The sequence below is a fragment of the Anser brachyrhynchus genome, assembly GCF_964034855.1.
Source record: "Anser brachyrhynchus genome assembly, chromosome: 2".
NCBI classification, from domain to species: Eukaryota; Metazoa; Chordata; class Aves; order Anseriformes; family Anatidae; genus Anser; species Anser brachyrhynchus.
The window spans coordinates 23,417,229-23,441,277 of NC_137695.1; the positions used below are offsets into that span (position 1 = coordinate 23,417,229).

General features: G+C 40.3%; 1 protein-coding gene across 14 annotated transcripts in view; it reads left to right on the forward strand.

Moving 5' to 3' along the window:
- Positions 1-24,049, forward strand: part of ADAM22 (ADAM metallopeptidase domain 22) — a gene marked incomplete at its 3' end in the record, with an annotated part of 141,912 nt that overhangs the window by 56,677 nt on the left and 61,186 nt on the right. For 13 of the 14 annotated variants that reach the window (XM_080582462.1, XM_080582469.1, XM_080582471.1 and 10 more), the window contains 2 exons: positions 6,917-6,983; positions 20,834-20,916. In XM_080582462.1, the coding sequence (XP_080438588.1) occupies positions 6,917-6,983; positions 20,834-20,916 (150 nt within the window). Of the gene's footprint in view, positions 1-6,916; positions 6,984-16,993; positions 17,489-20,833; positions 20,917-24,049 lie in introns of those variants that run through there. The other variant, XM_080582467.1, reaches the window with a different exon arrangement.

Consider the following 24,049-nt stretch of genomic DNA (forward strand, 5'->3'; position numbering starts at 1 on the left):
CTGCACTTTGGTGTTTCGAAGAGGATGCCGGGCAGTTAATGTAGTGTCCTGCAGGCAAATTGGCTGTTAAGGGATAAAGGGATTAAGTGCATTTTTAAGTCGAATGGAATTAGAGGTCTTAGAGAGAAGTCCCGTAGAGGAAGAATTTGAGCAAATGTTATTATTTGGAAGAAACTTCATCAGAGATTCATGCTTTGCATCATTGTTATTGAAATGTGAAATTAAGCTCCAGGAAAGGACTGAGATTGGGTACGATTCTGCATTTGTGTATAATCCCTTGAGGACTCAACCCATTTATAAGCCTATAATTTCTTTTTGGAGAAAGTAGTCAGTAGGAGTAGAAACATTATGAAATTACGTCTTTCTCCCCTTCTTGTTAGCAGCATCAAGAACAGAAAAGCACAGTGAGAATATATATATATATATATATGTATTTTTTAAAAGAAGCTTCAGTTTGTGCAGGCAAGAACTGTCGCTGCTTTTCTCAATTGTTTTTTTTTTTCTTTTTTTTTTCTTCCATTTAACACATAGGTAAAGTGAAAACCAATGCTATATCTAAGAGAAGCTAAATAATTTTGATGCACATTTGGCTAATTTAACAGATACAGTGATTACATTACCTATCCACATGAAAAGAAATTCAGGAATTCTTTTGAGGGGAATTTTTTCCCTGTATGAAAGTGTTAGAGCCATGGCTACTGAAGCAAATATATTCATGGAGTATGGAGACAGCTAATGCCCCCTGAAGTGCTGGGGAAGATCATTTATGAGCAGAGAGAAGGTGTTTGGGTAGTCCTGAGGATAAAGGAGAATTAACATGCACTCACTAGTTAGATAAATAAATCTGCTAACCACCTGGGTTTCTTGAGTTTATCATGCTGTTTTTTTTTGTTAGCTCATGGCTGATAGTGCACTGTATTAGGACCATAGTGTAATGCCAGGTAATGCACCTAGTCCCTCTTACTGACTGGCAGACAGAAACATCCCTTCTGTTCCCTCTCGTCTGCTTTTCCACTTTCTTGGTCCTTGTTTCATGATAATAATCAACCCGCCTTGTTTTCCCTAATGTACAAGATAGGGTCTTCTAAAAAATTACCTCCCATCCATAGTCATTCCTTACATATCTATGAGTCTTGTTGATACAAGAAGTTTTTCAACACTTTTCTGAAAGCAACATGCTGGTAGTTTCCCATCTTTTACAACAATATTTTATATAAATGTGATTCTCTCCCTTCTCCCATCTTCGTGTGTGTGTGTGTGGCTACATGCATAACTTCCCCTTAAACAACTGAGTTATAATTTAGACCTTTCTGATTTGCTTGGTAAATGATGTTCACCACTCAGGGAAAATATTTCATTTGAGTGCTCATTGCTTTTACTGCAGCCCTCTTGAGTAGGAGGCTCCCTTCTCACAGCTCGCTCCTGCACCGTGGGTTAGCACTAATTGTGCAGCTGATGTGATATCTTTCTCTTATCAATGTCTCCATCATTTCCCTGAGCCCATCATTTTCCCCTGAATGTCTCCATTTGTCTGTTGACACTTTCCTACTGGAGTTCGACCCATCCAGACCTTTCTGGTGATTTCAGCTAAAACTCTTATCTTCCTTTTCAGTAATGCATCTCAGTTCAGATCTCTCATTTGATGTCCTTGTCTGACACCATATGTAATCTGAAATTTCAGGTGTACGTAACTGAGAGTTGTGGAGACAGAAATCAGAGTGAACGGACAGAAAAAACAATAAAGAATTCCCCAAATGTCTCAGGAGACACAGCAGTAGTATCAGATATCACGAAGGCAGTCATTCCTCTCATTTATAACACTGATGTGCCAACAAAGTTGTATTTTAGTACTGTGATTTTGAATTCCCTTATTTCTACCTTTCTTAAGTTTGTAATTCTTCCTGTTGCCTCTGAAGAGTTCCCCATCATTTCTGCTCTCTCCTTTCTCCCCCATAAAATTTAGGCACTCCATCTTCATAGCCTTTTAGATATGGAGAGTTAATTTTTGTTCAAAAGCCGGCAATTGCCTTTTTCATCCTCTTCTTGAAAATGAAAGTTTCTGATTCATTTCCAGGGATAATTCCCAGTTTGCTAATCCATTCTGTATTCAAATACAAACCTGTTGCCTTTTCCAAAGTCTTTTATGGCCTCTTTCTTCTTCTTTCAAGTTGAACTGCTTTATATTACCCTGCTTTTTCTTCCTATTTCTTTAAACACTTGCCTTTTTCTGTCCTCTATTCTCTTGCCACCACAGTTTTTTTTTTTTCCCCTCTTTTTTCTTATGCCTGGAACAGCCTCTTTCTGCTGGCCAACTCGTATATTTCCAAAGTTCATCTGTTTTTCTAGAATTCCAATCCTGGCTTTGGTTTGGTAAGCCTTGTATCCAAATGTTGTAGTTAATTCAAGTTAATTCAAAGTAGAATTTAAGCATGTGTGTACGTGTGGTTATGGATAAGGATACTTTCCTTAATTGGGCCCATTCTCTTTAAGAACATCCCCCAGGCTGCCTCCTCTTGTGTACTGTTATTGTGACAATTTTAGAGAGATGGAAGAGCACGGAGGAGCTTGCTCTTTTTTTTTTTTCGTGTTGTTCTGGCCCTCATACTGTTGGGTCTGTTTGTGGGGGACTGATACGGTTGTGACTTAGGATAATGCTCCAAAAATGTCGCTGCTGTAAACAAAACTAGCTACACTACTTGTGTACGTTTTTAAAATATCAGAACTCTAAAAGCAGAATTGTTATTATTCTATTATTAGCATAACTGTTTTTTTCCTTGTAAAAGGCGCAGATCACATGTGCTTCTTTCCTGTGAAATGTTTTATTTTTAGATCTTAACATATGCAGGTTTTGCCATTCCTTTTCAAAGAATTTGTCTCAATGCCTCAGAATATGCTTCTGAAAGTCTCATTCTGTACTATTTTATTTTGTAGTGTAGATGTTTTTTCACAATATTCTACGTCCCTAGTATTTCTAAGATTTATTTTTTTTTCACAATCTGTTGCTTTCTCACGTGCAGATTTTCTTTAAAACTAATACAAAAGCTAATACTTAAACTGACAGTGATAGCTTTTAGTATAGACTGGCAGGCAAGTTAACCTATTCTGATTTCATCTCCACCATAGGAAAGTGTTGTATGATTCTGTGTTGAAATGCACTTTATTTTATTGCTGAATGCTCAATGTCTTATGTTACTTAAATAGTTTTCATTGTATTTCAATCAAGTGTTTCCCTATAGCATTTTTTATTTGTTTTGAAGTAGTGGTTTTTACCGAAATTATACAGTTACACACTTCACTGTTACTGAAGACAAAACATTACTCCACATATGAGGTGATTTCGTGAGAGAAGCATATCTTTTGGCATAAATTTTTAAGATTGTGTATAATTGTTAGATTATATCTTAGTTTGCAATAGTGTAGATTGCATTGTTGGATCTGAGAGTGTTGTGGTTTTTTTCATGCTACTTTCCATGTAGTGAGTCATAATAATAATAAAAAAGCATAGCATGCCATAATCTGTGGCTTTTCCTACTGATAGCATATTCCTGGATGTATCTTGCCTGCCATGTTTTTTAGGGTATGCTTTAAAAATGTCTTGAATTTCAGACCTGTCATCTGTCTGTAAGCTCAGGGTTTGGTTCCCCGGAGCTGTGCCGACTGGTGACCCGATGGCATTTCCTCTCCAGCCTGTCTCATTTTGGGAACCAAGGCACTCGTGATGAACCTCGAGAAGGGGGGGGGGGGGGGGGGGGGGGAGGCTGCCAGTGGGTCCCCAGCCATTCCCAGGCTTTTGTCCCTCTTTCACTTCTGCCCCAAAGTAGACTGTACATGAGGATGAAATGGATGGACCTCTTCAGGTATCAAACTCTTGGCCTACTTTGAAACTAAAGACAGCTTGAATGACCTGTGTATGTCCATTCAAGGCGTAGTGGCTGGGAGAAGAGCTTTGACTGCTGGTGACCCTGGAGCTGGACACTGTGGGACCCTACACAGACCTGAGGAGAAACGGGGCTCTGCTGGGACACAGGCAGAGCAGCCCAGGCCAGAGGGGCCAGCTGTCCTGGCACGGTGGCCTAAGTCAAATTCTGAGGCAGAAGCTTCTCCAAAGCACTTTTCCAGGACTCAGAGACTCTCCAAGTCAGACACAACTTCTGTGTTTAGCAGCCCTCAGTTGCTTCCATTGACTTGTCCATTCTGACCTTGAACCAGTACAGACTTCATGGCTTCCTGTGGCAAGAGGTTCCACGTTGTAACCAGGGACTGTACTTAAAAAGGCCTCCTTTCACTAGTTTTGAACTTGCTGACCTCTTCTGTTGCCTCCTCGTTCTTGCATTGCACAAGGCAGAGAATGATCACTGTTTGTTTTCTCATGCTGAACATAATTTCCAGATCTTCAAGAGCATAATACATGATCCTCAAGAACATAAAAACATTGATAGCAATATCTTTAAAAAAATATATATTTAACATTCACTTCCGAGAGTGAATGTAATCCAAACGATTGCAATCAGTAACTCAAACAACAGCATCTCTGTGTTCCTCAGTAATGGCTCACTCACCAGCTGCTGTTTAAAGGTTCAATAGAGGTGTATGGGCCTGGCCAGAATTAAGGGGGTCTTGGAGGGCAAATCTGGGGGCAGCTGTCTGTGCCGGTTCTGCAGTAGCTAAAGGAGTCATTCACTCACCCTTTCTTCCTCCCCTATTTACAGCTGCTCAGGTGCTTTCCCTCCCCTGCATAAGCTCTGGGGCTCATCGTACCTCTTCACAAGGGACGTGAATTACCTAGTGCAGCAAAAACACGGGGTTGTTGAACCCTCCCAAGTGTACTTTGATGAATGCCAGTACTGACACCAAGAGTACTTTGATGAGTGTTAGTTCTGACACTGAGTACTTTGATGAGTGCTTGTGCTGACACAAGGTAGGTTCAATCCTTGCTGCTGAGGGGGCCCTGAGACCTCCTCCTCTCAAGCAGCAGCCAGCTGTGAACTCACCCACTGTGACTGAGGGACCACATCTCCATGGACAGTTATCCCATGCATGTTCCCATTCAGAAATTTATTAGCATCCCTCTTTTTGTTGCCTCTGTTGCTTGCACTCAGATACAAAGCCTTTGTTTCAACAGCCACTCTCCATTTACGCACTGATAGTCTATGTCCATTTGAGTTTGTGCCAGCCTTTTCTAGAGCTTCATTAGCTACTTTCACACATCAGTTTATAAATTCTGGTGCATTTGGATCCCCTCACAATCCAAGTTTTTGCTAGACTTCAGCAGCTTTCTGTTCCCCAGTTACCTCAGGAGCCTTTATTTGCTTCCACGTAACTGAGCTTTCTGAGCAAAGCTGTCCAGGACCTGCCCACAGTATTTGAAAGAATCAGTAATATTAATCTTACCTCAGTTTGACTGGAAATACGTCTTCTTTCATGTATTCTGGGATGACAGTTGTGTTTTTCAGGAAGACATCCTATTGATCTGGCAAATCATTTTGCCAGAGACAAGTGCAGTCACGTCTCTCTTCCTTTATAAACCAGGCCCTCCAAAACAATGTAATAGAAATTCCCTCTAGCCCTTAAGTGCATAAATTTGCTGTTTGTTCAATTGAATTTGATCCTACCTCTAACATCCAGTCCCAAACATCATCCAGCTCTTTCCTGTGGGAGTTTTTATCAGTCATCTTCTTCTTTCCAACTTGGCGTTATCAGCATGTTTCATTAGAGCCCTCCTGGTTTTTGTGCCTAGGTGCACAAAACCTAGGTGCCTAGGTTCCCCTCCTGCAGCAGATTGGTTCACCCCAGGTGTTTTTTTGTTTGAAAGAGCAACATGCAAATTTGCCTCTTTTTTTAGAGGACATTTGTGCTTCTTGCCTCTTGTCCCATAGGGACGTGTCCCTATGGGACATCCCCCCCCGTCGTCATGCTTTCTTTACCAGTTCTTCGTGTTTTTCAGTTCAGTCACCTCTTATGTGGGTCATTATGTAAACTTCATCTAGGTAAAATCCTGAAGTTTCTGAAAGTGTTCAGTGGAATTCTGATGTAGAAAAATAATTGATGAGGGAGAAATAATTGATGAGGGAGAGGATCTGACTGGTGTAGCATGAAGCGTCTTGGTAAATACCGTGTGCATTTTGCTTATGTACATTTGCCTCAGGTCTAATTATTTTTTTCACTTTATTATTCCAAAGCCTTGTGTACTTTTGCGGCTGGGTTTGTCGTTGCCCAGCTCATTTTCCTCTGGTGTCGTGAAAGCCGCAGGGTTCCCCGAGAGAGCGGGCACGAAGGAGCGGGTGCCGTGCAGGGCAGCCTGGCACCAGCCGCCCACCTTAGCACTTACCGCTGAGCTCAGCTGGCCGTGAGCCTGCGCTGCTGTGCGTCTGCGGCTGGTGGCTTCATCTACCCATTTTGTGTGATCCTGCCTGCACTTTTAGGAGGCTTTTTGGTATTACAAGGTCATTTTATTGTTGGGCTGTTGTGTTCTTTGGAGTCTGCTGGAGGCGGCTGCCATTTTTCCTCAGATGCAGCCTGCTGTAGTAGTGACTGCAAATGGTTTCTCACCCTTCTGTGCTTTTTTTTTTTTTTTTTTCCTCCCCCATTATTTAATTTCCTTACTATTCTCTTCAAGCAGCAAGTAGAAAAGTCTCTTGAATTAAAACTATTGTCAAGTGCTGCTGGTTTTGAACATTCCATAAAGGAAAATACCCTCAATTTCCTTGTCCTGCCTTCTGGTATTAAAAATCAATGTATACCATGCACTGTGTAACTCCATTGGAGGTGGTTGTTTCCGTGATTTTTATGAACATTTGAGGAGGAGTATCCTGCAGTTTTTGCCCTTTTCAAATGTAAATGTTTAATCAGTGCTTGCTGAGAGACTGTGCAAGAACACATTCATGAGGTTTATGGTTCTTTTTTCTTATTCTTGCAGTGATCTGCTGTCTTCTGAATATCTTGAGAGGCATATCGAGCAAGGTGGAAAGGCAGTGGAAGTTAAAGTAAGAATTTCCTTTTTATGGTTTGCATTTTTTATTTGCTTTGCCCTTGATGTTAATGTAAACTCACTTATTTTCTTAAAAGGAGAGAAATTTGTTTTTTCAGGCATTTTGTTTGCCTCTTCTGAAGCAAGCACATTTCACATCTTCCAAGTTTTCAGCTTTTTTAAATATTAAAAATTTAGTACGTTAATGTTTATATAAAAAAGATATCCATGAAAAATGTGTACAAGGTAGTTCTTTTTGCTAGTAAATATAATTTGCTTCTGATACCTCTTGAAGAAAATTCCTCTATTTCGTTAACTAGCATTTCCTCATTGTACTAATGAAAAACTAGGGTTTGTTGTTTATAATGAGTTTGTTCATAATTTTGGGACTAGCAAGATTTATTGTGTAGAATTTCCAAATAGCTAATCACAGTCCAAAATTGTGGGTTTCTTTCTCTGGACATTTGTAGATGGTGGCTACAAGATCCTGTTGCTTGCAGTTGTCTTCTACAAAATGTCCCACTGCCTTTGCAAGAATGCTTTTGTTATCTGAATACAACATGGGAGATTTTCCCCGAGGATCTTCTAATTGTTATGACAGCACTATGTAGAAGCAAGATATAAAATTGCTGTAGATTACATAAAATGTATATGAAAGTAATACATACTGTGCATAATTAAAGCTCTTTGAATTTGACTATCAAGTCAATTTAATTCAAAGTTAACATTTTATTTAGAAAACTTATTTTTTTTCACTGATTCTGAGATCATGTAAGTACCCTGAAACAAATTAGCTAACCTTTATAATGAGAAAGCAAAAGTAAAATCAAAGTGTCTAAATCCTTTAAACACTGAATAGCTGAAGATATATTTCCTTTGGTTTGTCCCTTGCTAATGTTTGTAAGCCTGTAATCTGCTTACTTTTTGCGCTCTGATAATAGCCTGAGTACATTTTCAGACTGAGGCACACGCATACGTGTTTCATTAATTTGCAAAGAATAATTTCTCAGTCAGTTGTGCTGAGCAATCAAGAAGTCTTGACTCAAATTCAGAATATGAGTCAAAGCAGAAGTAAAGGTAATAGCTGGTATTTATACGAACAGAACAATCCATTTGTCTGCGCTAAGGTATATGTGGAAGTTAGCAAAGTTAAACTTTCCAAGTGCCATCACTGAGTTAGGACAAATCTGCTTCTGATGATTCAAGCAATGAAATATTTGAAATCAGTGGCTCCTCTCATTTGAGTACTGTTTAGTTGCATGGGGAAGGGAGGCAGGGTCAGGCCTTTCAGAGAAAGGTCATAAAAATGTTCTGGGCAAAGCACCTCCCAGTCTCCAGGGTCCCAGAGATTGTCTCCTCTTCAGTTAGCAGCTGGGCAGTGTCACCACCTAACTTCAGCTTTTCACCGCCTTGCTTAGTGCTATTAAACCTTCTTTTAATACATTTAATTAAATGAGGGGTCGGTTTAATTAAGGGGTGTCATTTCCAATTGGTGGCACATTCCCCCCCACACTCTGCCTGTGCTTTGTGCATCGTGGGCAGGGACATGCAAGGGGGCTTTGCTGTCCCCTTGTCCCCTTGCCCACTGCACCAGGAGTTCGTCAGGAAGTAGTCCAAGAAGGAGGGCATCATTTTTAAATATATATATATATTTTTGTTCGCATTTTGCTACAATTGAACATCCAGGAACAGAGGAGAGGAAAGCAGCAGCTGTGTGTCAAAATGTCCAGAAGAACCTGCTGGCCATAATCAGTGCCAAATATTCAGAAAAGTGCAGGTATCAGAAGATTTTCACAAGAGAGCAGGCTGCTAAGTACATTTTGATGTCTGACACCGAGACTAAGCTCAGTACCCAATAGCTGTTAAAAAATGAACCTGTCTGCCTCTGACTAGCCAGTACATTTTAGAGCACCTGTAAGTGCTCTGGAGGGCTCTGTTGGTCCTTTGAACAAAGTCAAAAATTCCAGCAGTTTCTCTTTGGCATTTGAGAAACTGAGCTCTGGTTTTAGATCAAATCTTTTGAAAATCCTCTTGCAAATACAAGGATTTTTCATGCTCATGATTTAGCACCCTCAATTTCTCTGGCAACTGTTTACAGTAACACATAAAACAAACTTTAAATTGGTACTTATAATACACACCAGGCAAAACATAAGTAACTATTATGCTAAATCTTAGGGATGGTGCAGATTGCTTAGATACTTACTTAAAAATAGCCAGTGAAAGAGTGAAACATAATTAAGTCACAGAAAGAAAAGGCAGCCTGCTCTGCAGCCTATTCTTTAGCAGAAGCAGGAGAAGGGGTATTTCAAAAGGGAGCCAGGTTTCTATCATTGCTTCAAGGGGCTGCTCTTCAGTCTGGGAAATATGGGAAAAGCCAGGAGCTTTGGATGGCTGGGGGAAAGCAGCCGTACGTACACTCAGCACTTTGGGAATGCTACAGGCATGGAGGTCTCCGGGAAGCAGATGCCTGCCTTGGCTCCTACGAGATGTAGCACTGATAACTACTTTTACCACTCCTCTCCCTCTCCAGCCCTCCAGTAAAAGTTCCTGTGTGGCAGAATATGTACAGATCTTCTGCCTTTACTTAGGGTGCTTCAGAGAGGAGAGGAGAGCAGAGAAAGGAAGAAACATTCATAAAATTTAAAATGCCACTTTGAATGAGCAAAGGGATTTTTATAAGGAGGAGACTTCTCAGTTTAAGGCACCTTTTTATTTATAATAGAAAGTTGAATTACATTTGATTGCAGCATAATTCACTAATAAATTGGGTCACTGTGAAGGTGGAACATGTACATGTTTTTGCAGGGTGCCAGTATTTATCAGCTGCAGAAGAGAGGCTTCTCTGTGAGATGTCCATGTTGATTTGGCACAGTTTGGCAGCACCTAAGACATTCTTATTGAACCAGTAACAAGATGCAATGCTTAAGAAAAACAAAAGGAACTAGATCTTTGAATTATTTCAGTGTTTCCCCCCTTTTTACTTTATATCATTTCTCTAGCTTCTTAGGAAAGCAGCAGTATTGTCCTAAATTCCTTTTGGTAGCAAAGAGAATAATCAATAAGAAAGAGGAAAAACCCTTCACGCATTGTCTTTCTCCTGATTGTGTCAGTCCAGATCATCCTATGCTCACAGCACATAAATACTCAACTCGTGTATGCTTTATGTTGCTGCAGTATATCTCTGTGTCCTTTTATCTCTGTCTCTCTCTGTTTTTGGGTTATCATTCTGTCGCTGATGCTGTCAGTGAGATGAAAGGCAGAAAACAGCTATAGTGCTGAGTAACTCACACTGCTGGATGTTTCCCCCTGAGACGGAACAACTGGTATCTCTTCTGTGACATTTTCTCATATAAAATGTTTCAATTTTCTTCTTTGGAGATTATAACATCGGACAATTCTATAACAATTCTTGGAAAATTTTTTCCTGAAACAATTAAGGAATGAAAATAATTCAGATCCCAGTAAGAGCACTTGCACGGGTAGAGTTGTAATAGATAAGCGCCATGTACTTTTGATGACGCTTCAATACAACCACAAGGAACTATATGTCATAGGTAATCCTAAAATTCATAAATGTGGTGGTATAAACACAGGCTATGTGTCCCAGGCACAAAGTTATAGCAGGAGTGCCCAAAGCATAAAACAACATTGCCTTTTGCTTCTACTTCACAGCATGTTCATGATCACGATAGTGTTGAACAACATAAGCGGAGTGATATTAAGTGCTAGGTACTATTTTTCTTCATGGTAGTCTTGACAGAGAGGCTTTGGACAAACTTGCCTTATGACTTAGGATTTCAGCATCCCATTTGGCTGCGCCCATGGTGCTGGGCGCTGCCCGGTGCCGTCCTCCAGCCTGCTTGGGTGTGCTCCGGAGCTGGCCTCAGTGCAGGTGTCCCTGCTGTAGTCTGAGGAATGAGGCTTGGGGGGGGGGCAAAGGCATTTTGATGTGTCACAGCAAGCCAGAACCCTTTTTTTGTGGAAATAGCCATTCTTTCTTTTTTTTTTTTTTTTGTGTGTGTGTGTGTGTGTTTGGTTCCTAGCACACGCATGATGCCTGTTCCTGTAGCTATTTTAATGCCTGTGAACAAGAGGGGAAAACTATTGCTTTTGGCTGACTTGCTGTGATTAAAGTCTCAGCTTCAGTGTGCCATGATATATATTCGAAAGGCTATTTAAATGCACTTTTAAAGGAAAACAATCCAGAAGGGAGCAAAATATTAAAATCTGGAAAGGCCAGAGAAGGCTGGGGACCCTTGACATGACTTTTTATTTTAAACTCTTTCCTTCAAACCTGCTCTGATAGAGGAGGTGTTGAGGTGCAGTCCATTGGCCAAGGGCAGCAGCTGTGCTGTCACATCTCAACAGGTGCGTTTTGGGAGACCTTATCCTAAATACCATTCAGACATTTCACTGTATCACCACAGGCACAGCCTGATCATAAGGTCACAATAATACATTATTGCAAACAGTGCAGCCAGAATATACTCTTAGTCTGTGAGCAGGTAAGTTTTATTATCAACTACTCTGTTTCCAACTTTATAGCAAAGCTCTTCCACCAGCACTTTCCAGATTTAGGGGCATCCACTGTCTGAGCTCTGCAGAGGAATCTGGTAATTTTTCTTCAGCTTTTGATAACTCACCATTTCCTAGCCAGAGAGGAAGGAGTTTCAACTCAGCAGAAAAGTCTGTATGCTAAGCAGGCTTTCCTGGCAGGGATGCCATGATGTTCCTGAAAACCTGAGTGCCAATCCAGCTTGTGTGAGAGGAGGGAACATGGTGAAGCTCTGCCCCAGGAGCCTGCAGCCCGGGGCTAGCGGGGAGCTGTGTGCGCACCCCGCACTTGCACAACCTGGTGATGCAGCCCTGGGGGAGAAAAGAATCTAAAAAGGAACAAATCGTAAATAATGCAGGAATTATATATGCCTATTTCTGGCAGGGCTTTTTTGGCTGTGTCCAGAGACTAAGGAAGCTGTTAGTAACAGAAAAGTCACTTGGTAGAAGATTTTGAATAAAGGTTCCCATAGCTCCTCTCTCCCTCATTCCCTCTACAGAGCTCTGCTTGCCTCATGGCTAATTATTAATAAATCTAGGCCATAATCTACTTTTTAGTGATAGCAATAAACAAGCCAAAGAAGAGGTGATGGGGAGTCTAGGAGTCTGACACAGTTTAGTAAGGGGTTCCTGCATGGTCGATCTCCATACTGCTGTCATTGAAGATTTTCATTAAAGAGTTAGGCAAAAATGGTGTGTGCATGTTAATGAAAATTGCTAGCAGTACAAAATTGGGAAGCACTACGATACGCAGAAGGATCAGCTGGAAAACTTGGCTGTCTTTGACCAAAGGAGTAAATAAAAACAGGATGAAATTTGATAGAACAAATGGCAACTTCTTTCACTTAGGAACACAATATCACAATAGGATTTTTTTGCTGTAAGATGGAAGATTGTGAACAGCGGAGCACAGAGTGACTGCATGGTTTATGCCTTAAAGGATGCTGCTATGGCAAAGTGAACTGTGATCCCAGAATGTATTACTTTCCTATTACAGAGTCAAATTACTTCCAGTAGATTTTGGATAGAATTAATGCTATCACATGTGCCATGATGAAGAGTTGACAAACTTTTAAAATGTCTGTGCATTTTCAGTTACTCTGGACATATATATATATTTTTTTCCCAGCAGTGTCATGCTGCCACAGTGAATCAAGAGGCATTGAGGAGTATCTCACTTTCCTGTTTTAGCATTATTTGAATTATGGAGACAATTCCTCTGGGTTTCAGTAAAACACAGTATCCCCTGTGGGATACCAGGGCAAGATAATCAGTTATCTTATATAATGCATTTGCCTGACCTAATGGTCCTGAAGGCTGGTGCTTTTAATGTACATTGGCATTAACATTTGTCTTGTATCTATACATTTATCTCCTTGCTATTACTAGCTCACTTTTTGCTAGTAATACATCCTGCTGCTGTGAAGGAGGAAATTAAAAGTAACAGCTTTCAGTATTAGGAGCCTTTCTCAGGCCATGTTTTAAACATACTACACTGGAATGAATCTCAGATCATGACTCATGTACAATCTTCCAGGTTTAATTATATTGTCTTCCTTCTTTTTATGACATAAAAAAATAAATCCAGTGTTTTAAGCCAGTTCTGGAGGGGAAAAAGATGTCAGAAGGTCAAAGCCCTCAAGAGCTTAAAATGAACATCCCATTGCAGATGCAGACCCCAGTGATGAGTCCTGGTTCTGCTGAAGTAAGAACTGGTCTGACTTTGTGACCATAAAGAAGCACCTCTTGAGTGCCCAGAAAGCCAACCCTGTCAGCCCAGAAAGCCATCCATATCCTGGGCTGCATCAAAAGCAGCGTGGCCAGCAGGTTGAAGGAGGTGATTCTCCCTCTCTGCTCTGCTCTTGTGAGACCCCACCAGGAGTGCTGCGTTCAGCTCTGGGGCCCCCAGCACAAGAATGACTTGGAGCTGTTGGAGTGAGTCCAGAGGAGGGCCACAAGGACAATCAAGGGGCTGGAGCACCTCTCCTATGAAGACAGGCTGAGGGAATTGGGGTTTTTCAGCCAGAAGAGAAGGCTCCGGGGAGTCATAGTGGCCTTCCAGTACCTAAAGGGGGCCTACAGGAAAGCTGGGGAGGAAATCTTTGTCAGGGAGTGTAGTGATAGGACAAAGAGTAATGTCTTTGAACTAAAAATGGGCAGGTTTAGATTAAATATAAGGAAGAAATTCTTGACTATGAGGGTGGTGAGGCACTGGCACAGGCTGCCCAGAGAAGCTGTGGATGCCCCATCCCTGGAGGTGTTCAAGGCCAGGCTGGATGGGGCTTTGGGCAACCTGGTCTGGTGGGAGGTGTCCCTGCCCATGGCAGGGGGTTGGAACTGGGTGGTCTTTAAGGTCCCTTCCAACCCAAACCATTCTGTGATTTTGTGAGTGCTCTCCACTGCGGTTTTCACACACCTTAGAGGGAAGGGAGCACTCCAGTGCTTGAAATCACAAAAAAGTCCTGCCAGACTTTTTGTACTTCAAGATTTATTTTTTTTCTAGTTACAAAGTACAGCATACAGAGGCAGAGCAACATGAACCAAGTGTTCTGTAAACTCAATCCATGCAAAGGCTGAATTTAGCTAAGGGAAATTAACTACTGTTATAACATTAAAGAACATTAAATCCTTTCGTAGATGCTCTTCTGAAAAAAAAAAAGTATCTTTTTTGGTTTAAGTTAATCCCCTTGAGGGGAAATTAAGCGGAGCAAACTGAAGCTGCTGTACTTCTGAAAGAGCACGTCCACGCAATACTTCAGTGTGCTTTAGCTTTATGTCTTTACTTACTTGATTTTGACTTCTGTGTATAGTCCTATTTAGACACATCTGTTTTTCCCTATAGATACTGAACCAGCACTGTATTATATACTCAGGATTAATGTTTCTAGGCAGTTTTGAGCTCTGTGGATTCTCACTTAAAGATAAGTTTCTGTCTTTCAGGAATAATGAAGGGCCAGTAAGGAAATCTGATTAATATTTTTCTCCATTTTACTCATGACTTCACCACATTCTGACTGATAGGTATCCATGTAGGTGCATACCAGCATCTCATCTTTTCGTCTGCTGTGTTTTGTTTATAGTAACCTTGCATATCACATGCGTATAATTTGGCCTCAGACACAACACTGGCTATCGAACTATTGAGAAAGATTAGTATTGGTAGATTATAAAGATTTTTTATATAGTCCCTTTGAGTGTTTGTTCCCTTTTCCCCATGTATACGAACACAGAAATGGGGTAAAGTGGCTGTCATTAAAAGGATTTACATGCCATAACTTAGAGAAACTGGGCACTGCTACAAGAACTGACTTAAAGACAACAGAGTAGGGAGGAAGAGGTAACCAACCCTGTTCTCCTTTGTCTCATCTGCATGCAGCAGGTGTTAATTAAAAACATTTTTTCTTATACTGAGGCAAGGCAAGTCAAGAGGCTGTTTCCCAAGCAGATGCCAAGGCAGCTCCCTGACCAGATGGCGTTGCGCTGACACGAGCTCTCCATCCACACCCTGCAGCTACATTCGTGGAGCATCTTCTCACATAGCTACTGGGCAGTAAACACGAGCCTCAGTTGGCCTCAGAGCCAGAATGCTGGGCTGATAGCATGTGCCATCTGCTGAGGGCACCCACCGTGAGTCACCAGCAGTAGCTGGAGTGAGCTGCCTGCGTGCAGTACCCCATCATGTACACGTGCGTTTGAGATGCTGCCAGCATTCTTTAGAAATGGGCATTTTGTGGAGAAGCCTTGGAAGTGGTGATGCTTTATCTCTAATTTTAGAATTCATATTTTTGATTTCAAAACTGGAAATAGAGTTATAACCTAATGTCACTGCTACATGTTGCTTCTGTGTTGTGTAGATACACCTGGTAGCTGTTTTCCTACAAAGGAAGGACACCGTTTACATGTTCAGAACAGTTGGCTTTCCAGAGTCTACAGTGTGCTTAGCTGAATCCAGAGACCTACTCTGTGAGGGAGACGTGCTGAAGGACAGCACGGCCATGCCAGCAGGCCCCATCCTTTGCTGCAAAACATGACAATTAAAAGACATTTTTCTCTCCATACAGTTACACTGCCCATTGGAACAACACAGGCCAGTGTGCCATGTTGCCTCTTCTTTGTACAGATAGAAACCTACCCATAACGAGTCATTTTTGGTCATAGAGGTCAGCCATAAAGGCGTGCAATTTCTTCTCCCGTTGCTGTTTCCCATGCACTGTCTTAGTTATTACCGGGTTAAAACTTGTACAAGCATCAATAATTTGTAAATAGATCTAAATGATGACTAAGGAAGCAGTTTTAAAACTTGTACCCCACAACGGGTAGCTCTTTAAAAAGCTAATCGTTATCTGGCACTTCACAGAAGAGTACCATAGTCGTTAGCTGGCCTTTTGGGAGCTTTCTGCTGCAAAGGCAGAGGGAGCTGCGTTAGTAGGATCTGATCTAGACCAGCAGTCTCCTTTCCTTTGGATTAATGGGTATTAAAATAGGAAAATACTGGAAGGAGGAAGTTATTAATTTTAGGGTCAGTGTCTGAGTGTAGCATGAGTTTTAATGGCAAGCACCTCTCCTAATTGCAGGAAAAAAATGCTTACTTTGAAGATCTGATGTCAGGTGTTATTTCAAAGTAGATGAACGAGCATCCTTAATTTTCCTCCCCCGGGAAGGTCATAGTGTCTCTGCGGTGAATAACAAGTGCTGTCAGTGTATGGTCAGCAAATACTTTCTTCACTGAAACTGCAGACAAGAGTGAACCTCTGCCATCACTGACTGCGGTGGCGGTTCTTTACTTATTTCCATCATTTTTTTGTGAATATTCGTTAAGCCTTTTTTCAGTCTCTTTGGTGTTTACTCAACAGCTGGTGCCTCTTTTGGAAGGGACAAGCTATCTTAAAGGATAAAAATGGGGACAGACTTTACTTGCATTGCTAACATCTCTGCCTTTCCACGTTTTCAGTATCTTTGCCACTCTAACTCCTCACATAGGCTGCAGGGAAACTCAGACTGACATGGACATAAACGCTGCAAGCTGGTTGGCAGCGAGCTGTAGCAGTTCACAAGACAATATAACTCTAATTCAGGATTTTCCTGTAATTATCCAATTTAAGCATGAAGATCAAGATTAAGTCATAAACTGACCACTGTCATAATGATTCATTTGTTTTAATTGATCCTGCTATGGGGTCATTCAAATTTTATTTCATTTTTTTGGTAGAATGCTATTCCATTTTTAGCTTCCCAAACCAATGCAGTTCTTATTAAATATCTGTATTTTCCATATTGCTCTTAGAAATCACCAACGGATGACCAAGTCCGAAGGGCACTGGCAAGGAATTTGTTTTGCCTCATGCTAACTGCAGCAAGAAGAATGGCTGTGCATCTTGTGGAACCAAAGCAGTTCAACTTCTCTCTGCAGTAGCATAAGATGGTCATTGGGTGGATACCATGTAAGTGTGTCCGTGTGTGTAGCTAGGAGGACTGTCACCGGGATGGCATTGTCTCATGGTTAGAAGATACTTAGCTGAATTTTCTCCCAGACCTTATCTGGTAAGTTTCAATTTTAGAGCAGAAAGGGATCTCTGCATCTCCGGCTGACGTTTGTCGGAAGAACGGCATTATTTCCTCTTCATCTGAATGCCGAGCCATTTCCCAGTAGCTGACAAAGGCCGGCATGGAGGTTTGATTTGCTGAGATGGGCAATTATTGTCTGCTTTTCAGAGAGCAGAAAGGGGCTGTAATAGCGACAGGAAGCCAATAGCTCTTTCTTCACAAAAAGGCCTCGATGCTGTTGACTGAGCTGTTCTTGGTAATGCTGCTAATTTCAGCTATTGGGAGAAGTCTTAATATTCTGGCACCAGAACATTTTTGGGAAAAAATGAAATTGCAAGACTTTTTACAGCTCCTATCACACTTCTACAGACATCGATAGAGAAAAGAAACAACCCTGGTCCTTCAGTGCGTATTTCCAAGGTCAGAGAAAAAGTGGATATATGTGATGATTTTGTTTAATCTTTTTGTGGTCTTACATCTTACCACAATTCTTCCTGTACCGCAGCATACATTTTTTTACAGCACCTGCTGTAAAGGAGCTTTAGTACATGTCAAAAACAAGAAGATATCAACCTCAGCACTACAGGGAGGCAAAGACAGAAAACTTGCTGTCTGAAACTACATATTCTCCAAAGAAATTATTATCTATAGATTAACAATCTGCAGTTGTCCTGACTCTCATTGCAGAACCAATCCCAAACTTCATAGCTGTAAGTGCTCTTCACATTTTGTGAACTGCTGAAATGGAATCTCCCCAGGCTACCTTTTGCACCCACCCCACCAAGTGCCATGTTATCAGTATGTTTTATCCTCTTGAGATGCTGTTAGCAGTGCTAAGCAATCACTTTTCCCAGAGCCACCCAATGTTAGTGCTACCTGCTTTCACAGTATCACCTCTTATTTCTTTGCTGAGATTATAATTAGGTGATGTTCTTACACAACCTCAAAACTTCATTTAGGCTATCCTGATATCAGGATTTTTACAGTGAAATTTTTTTTTAATAAAAAAAGTTAATCAAATACTTGAAAATAGCTATTAAAAAAAACACATAAATTTTAATTATCAGTTTGAGGTGATTTATCTTAATAGGAACATGTAAGTCCACGTGTAAAAATATCCCCCAGATATTAGTGCATAGAAATGAATGTTTTGCAGTGGTAAGAATGGGCCCCTAAGACTGAGAAGATCAGAGTTATATTTCTGTCTCTGCCACAATTAGTGTGAACTTCAATAGATCAATGAATTGAACTGATTTGATTTGATTAGGTAGAATAGAATTTGTCTGAGTTGCATTTTTCCTAGGTAAGAATTTAAAGCTGTTTTTCTTATATTTTTCTTTTTAGAATTTGTAAGCATAAAATTTTATTCATTAATTTATTATGGAATAAGTTAATGTGGAGGTACTATCATGGGGCATTTACTTAATTCTCATTAAGAAGATCAAAACACACTTTTCAGCCGCAGACTTGGATTCGTAGTATTAAAAAATGTTCCTCCTGGTTACAAACACATGGTTTTGCAAACTAATGGAGTCTGAGATTCTACTTCTGGTACATATTAAATACATTTTCTGAGAAGAAACCAATTTGTCTAATTATTTCAAATTCCTTCCACAGTCATAACCCTGGACAACTCCCACTAATAGTTTTATTCAACGTTGTTCCCATATTCATGTGCTTACACCAGTTATATCTTTTACAGGAACGTTACTGCAAAGGTTATTTTTAGAGCGCGTTTTGTTACTCATAAGGTTTCAGCTCATCCATATGGTTTGATTGTCAATTTTGTTGCTAACCTGCTGGAATGCCTCTTTTTGTAGTTTTCATTCATGAGTTCCGGAAAGCCCTAAGCGATACTGTGGCCCTGTAGTAGTGGACATCTTTTAGGCTGAGAAAAATAAGAGGTCACACAAGGAGAGCTTTAAATAGCTAAGATATAGGAAGTAAGTAGGTGTATAAAAGGAGAACGAAATAGAGAGAATAAGCCAAAATAAGACACAGTCTGTCTGAATCACATGTAACAGGATGTAGGTGGCTTCTTCCAGAGTGAAGCAACAGGCCTGCAAAATAGCGTCAGACCCTTCGTTTGATCATGTGGTGCATGTAGTCAGGCATTGGAACGGGTTGCCCAGGGAGGTGGTAGAGTCATGGTTTAGTGGTGGTGGGGGGATGGTTGGACCAGATGATCTTGGAGGTCTTTCCAACCTTAATGATTCTGTGATTCCCTGTTACACTGCTGGTGCTGATCACTGCAGCCATGAGCCTCCCAGGTATGCTGTGCTGACTGCCTTGGCATCCAACAGAAGTCCAGCACTCCGTATCACCCAAGAACAAATGCTCCAGAGAAGATTTTGAGAAGGGATGAATGATTTCCAGTGACCGCTTGAGAGCAGGTCTCTTTCCCTGCTGATGGCCATGCTCTGAGAAACAGTCTCCTACATGTGCTTAGGGAGGACCTCAAAACACAGGCACCTGTGCTTAGTAGTTGCTTTCAGAAATACTTTGCATGCCTCATAGAAAACAGAATAAGATTTCTTGATAAAAAACCAAAACTACCAACATATTCTATGTGTTTTCTTGCCTTTTGTCTGATCCTGATTAATTCTTTTCCATAACTGAAAAATAAAATGCAACAGCATTTAAGGTCAGAGGTCTAAAATGATTGTGCTATGCATTGTTCAGTCATGTAAGTGACTGCCAGCTTCTGCAAAAGCAGTAATTGTAATGCCTTTCCCTCCCTGCAGTAAATGGATGTAAACGTTCACATGGCTGGGCACATTAGGTTAGGTAGATTATTCATACCTGTGGGCTAGCATTTGCTGGTAGGAAATAGAAATAGTAAAGTGTTGTTATGAAAGAAAGGAAAGAAGGAAGGAAGAAAGGAAGGAAAGAAAGAAAGAAAGAGAGAAAGAAAGGAATCAAAGAAAACATTGCATTTAAAGTCTTCACCTTCTAATTAGTTCTCTACTCAACAGTAGTGCAATAACATGACATAACTAATAGTTAAATTTACTTCTGCAAGGTAAAGTGGCAGTGAGAACTGGAGGGACCTTCAAATTTATTTATTCATTTATTTATTTTAATTTGACATTCAAATATTGACACTGTGTTATACTGAATGCATTGGGTACACACACCATAGGGCTTACTTCACTATCAGTATGACTTCAGTGAAAATGGGGTTATGCTGAGTCAGGTCTCCTGGATTTGATTCGGCAAGTGTATATGTTATCTCTGGAAGAGAAGAGGCAAATATAAACTGAAGTTTCCATTAGCTTTGGAGCACTAGGGAGCACTTTGGATTTGTTCACTTCTTAATCAAATATTATTATTTGACAAGCATACCTTTCTCCTTAGAAGTAGGAAATTGCCTGGCCCTCAGGGCAGACAGAGTTCATCTTATCCAACACAGCCATGTGCAGAACAGGTGTCGAGTGTAAGCCCCTCATTTCCAGCTCTCTTCAGTGAAGAAAGATGGGCGCTTCTGAAGTCATTTGCTTCTGAAATCTGCCTCAGGATGCCAGGGATTTTGCACTGAAGATATCCACCTCCATTCAGTGTAGAGAGAGTCCAAATGATGATGTTTGACTAGGTACCAAACTCACGGCTGAAAAGAGATGGGATGAACCCCCTTTGAATGACACTCAATTCTTGGTACTGTGTCACAGGGTTGGCAATGCAATTACTAAACAGCAGTATTGGACAGGACAGAGTGTGATACTATGGGACTTCCTGTGGATTTACAGTCTCAATTTATGATTTCAGGGAGGAGAACATTGCTATTATCAGGGAAAAATTCGAGGAAATCCAGTATCATTTGTTGCCTTGTCAACATGCCATGGACTACAGTAAGTCTGCTGTTTTGTTTTTACTGAGCTTTACTTAGTCTGTTAAATAAAATAAAGCTGTTTATAGAAAAATAAGTGCTATTTATTTATTAACTGGTTTGCAACAACTATTGTGAAGCTTAACAACCTTTAGAAAAAAAGTTTTAACTTGAACTTTGTAAAAGCCTTGTTTATTTTCAGAACTCACTGCCAAAGTGCACAAGTTTCTCTTCTCTCTCTCTTTTTTTTTTTTTTTTAAACTAAGGGCATATTATAGTGACTTTGAGCAAATATTGCTTTGAAATAATTTACTATAGGGACACGAGTAAAAGTAGCTGAAAATACACCAATTTATATGAATTTAAAACACTACCAATATTGATATGAACCATTTGAAATTTGTCCGTGTTGTTTCCTTGTTAGAATGATATGTTTTATTTTTCTTTCCCACTCTCTTTTCAAAGGAAAGTGTCAGTGTAGAGTTTCTTTAGTGCCATCCATTTTCTTCACAGCAGTGCTCATCTTAAGCTGTGTGCTTGGGGTAATATCTGTGATAAAGTCAAATCTCTCTCTGAAAATCTGGAATAAAGGATGAATAGTACAAATTTGTTTTAAAGTACATAATTTTAGTGATAATGTAGTTAAAGCATCTGTCATCTGAAGGTTACATGGAGCTGTGTGTTGATTGTACAGCTTTTGGAGCTGTCTACTTTTGGCACTATTGAAAGAAGCTAGTGAGGTTTTCAGAGCAGCCAAGTAACTTCAGTGTCTATTGACTCTGGCAATTTCAGGTCCTCAGCACTTTTGATACTAATATCAGCTTGAAAGGTCATGGGAGCAAGAGAGCCTGAGTGTGGAGATTACCTGAGCTTTGCTTTTTTCCAAGGATGCAGGATTTAGCTGATCAAAATCTTCTTCAGCTTATTTTCCGTCTCCAGCTATTCTGTAGTTTTAGTATCAGATGCATATGTACATGTGTTTGACTAGTTTCCTTCTTTTTTTATATATATTTTTTATATTTATATTTTATACTTTGTCATTCTTGCAGTCATTGTCTGACTTAGAGATGTGTTTCTCTCTTTTACAGTCAAGGTTGAACAGCTCAATAAACCTGACCTCAGGTTTGGTAGTGTCAGTGAGCCTAAAAATAGTAGCATCCTAATGCATCCTGAGGGGGTTTAGCTTCATGGCTTCCATTAGCAGTGATCCATTAGGTCTTGGTCCCTGCCAGCTCCTAGGAGAAAATGCAGCAAAGTAAGGAGAGGATGTGCACGTCCTTTCCTGGCCTCCTTTGGCTGGTTGGTTTTTAAGACTGACCCTCCTGTTACTCGGTATTCTTAAATTGAATAATATTCAAATCAAGCTCTTCTAACACAGTAATATGATGAAACATTTTTTTTTTCCTGTATAATTCAGCTCTCCCTTGTGAAGTATTTTTTTTTTTTTTAAGTGCAATAAAGTTCCAGAAGCTTACTATAGCAGGCTGGTAACTCCAGCATCTGCTACGAGAAAGTATTGTTTTCCTGAGCTGTATTAACCTCACATTCTGTGACACTGCATCTCCATCTTTACAGCTAGCTCCCCCACAGTCGATTTCAAATGCTAAGTAAGTACTGCAGCCTCACACTGGCAATAAGAGCTGCAACACAGTTTGGAGGTCTCAGTGGTATAATGGAAGCTAGGGAGAGCTGTCTTTTAAAAAGGTCTGCAGGGCAGAAGCACTGCTTTCCCAAATTTTAGGAAGTGCGTAATAAAGAACAGATTCCTTTAATAGAATAACAAGCTTCATATTCACAAGGTTCATGCTAAGTATGAGATCATGCTAAGTATGAGTAAGATCTAGTAGTACCCCTAGATCTTGGCCAGTAATCTTGGCCATGTCTTTTTTTTTCAGACATGTCTCTGTAGAGATAATGTTGTATTTGTTTAACTAATCATGAATTGTGAGTTCTTCTCTTGGTATTGTCTATGTTGTGGTCTTCCTTTTATTAGTCAAATTAATAGAGTTACCGACTGATGGAGTGCTTAAAATTATGAACTTCTTCTCAATTACTTTGCTAATGAAAAACGTCTCTCTACAACCTTAACTCCAAGCTAGCTGGTATTTTTCTTTTTCCTGTGGGATAAGGAGTAACCACAGCTTCCTATGAGTTAACACTAAAAACTTTGAATACAAAACACATTGGTTGCTGGGATATAAATAAGCTATAGTCAGGCACGACGCACAGTTCTGTGTTTCAAGACCAGGCACAAAAATACCAGGTTGTTCTTTGATTTTGCTGCCCACTGGTGGTAAATGCCTAAACTGCTGTTGTAACTGCAAGTTAGACTTTTATGACTACAAATTCGCTTGTCTGAAGACTTTACATAATCCAAATTTGGGTTTTTGAAGTGGCCCGCGTTTTGCTATTGCTTTCTCTCTAGCACACCAGTGAATGTGTGATACCTTCAAAGAGCATGACACTCCTGAAGTCGCTTGGAAAAGAGCCGCGAATGCTCTGAGCGGGCAAGTCAGATCTGTAGGTCAGACGTAACTATTATTCTTATTAAGTGACTTGATCTGAGGTCAGTGCTGCTGGGTGCAACATTTGCACAAGAAGTCATTTACTAATAGCACTTAGTTTTGCAGACTGTGCTTAAGTTAAATTGCAATAAGAAGAAAGGAAGTTTGCCTGATTAAAAGCTGAAGGACGTTCCCAAATCTCATATTTTTCCCAGGCAGAAAACTTCAGCAGGTCCTAGAGTACTAATTTAAAGAAGTGGAGACAGTATTTGTTTCTGGAGACTAAGCACAGATAGTTTGAAAGGGGAAACAGCTTTAAATTGTACATGGACTCCTGACCACTTCTGATGTATTCTGTAGACTCAGCAACCCAGGCTACATCTGTGAATGTTAAATGTTAAATGGTTAACCCTCTAAATGAATGATGCTAAGACAGACATGCTCATCAATGGATGCAATAGTTCACAAGTGTAATATATGCTTGTATTTCTTATCATGAGTATTGTGTAATGTCCATACTGATGTAGTACTGTGTATAGCCATTATCTTTTTCTAGAAATATGAACTTAAACGGACACAATTTAAGATGAAAAAGACCATCTGTCATAACTGTTATTACTGCAATGCCCAAAACAGCCCCTTATACCCTTG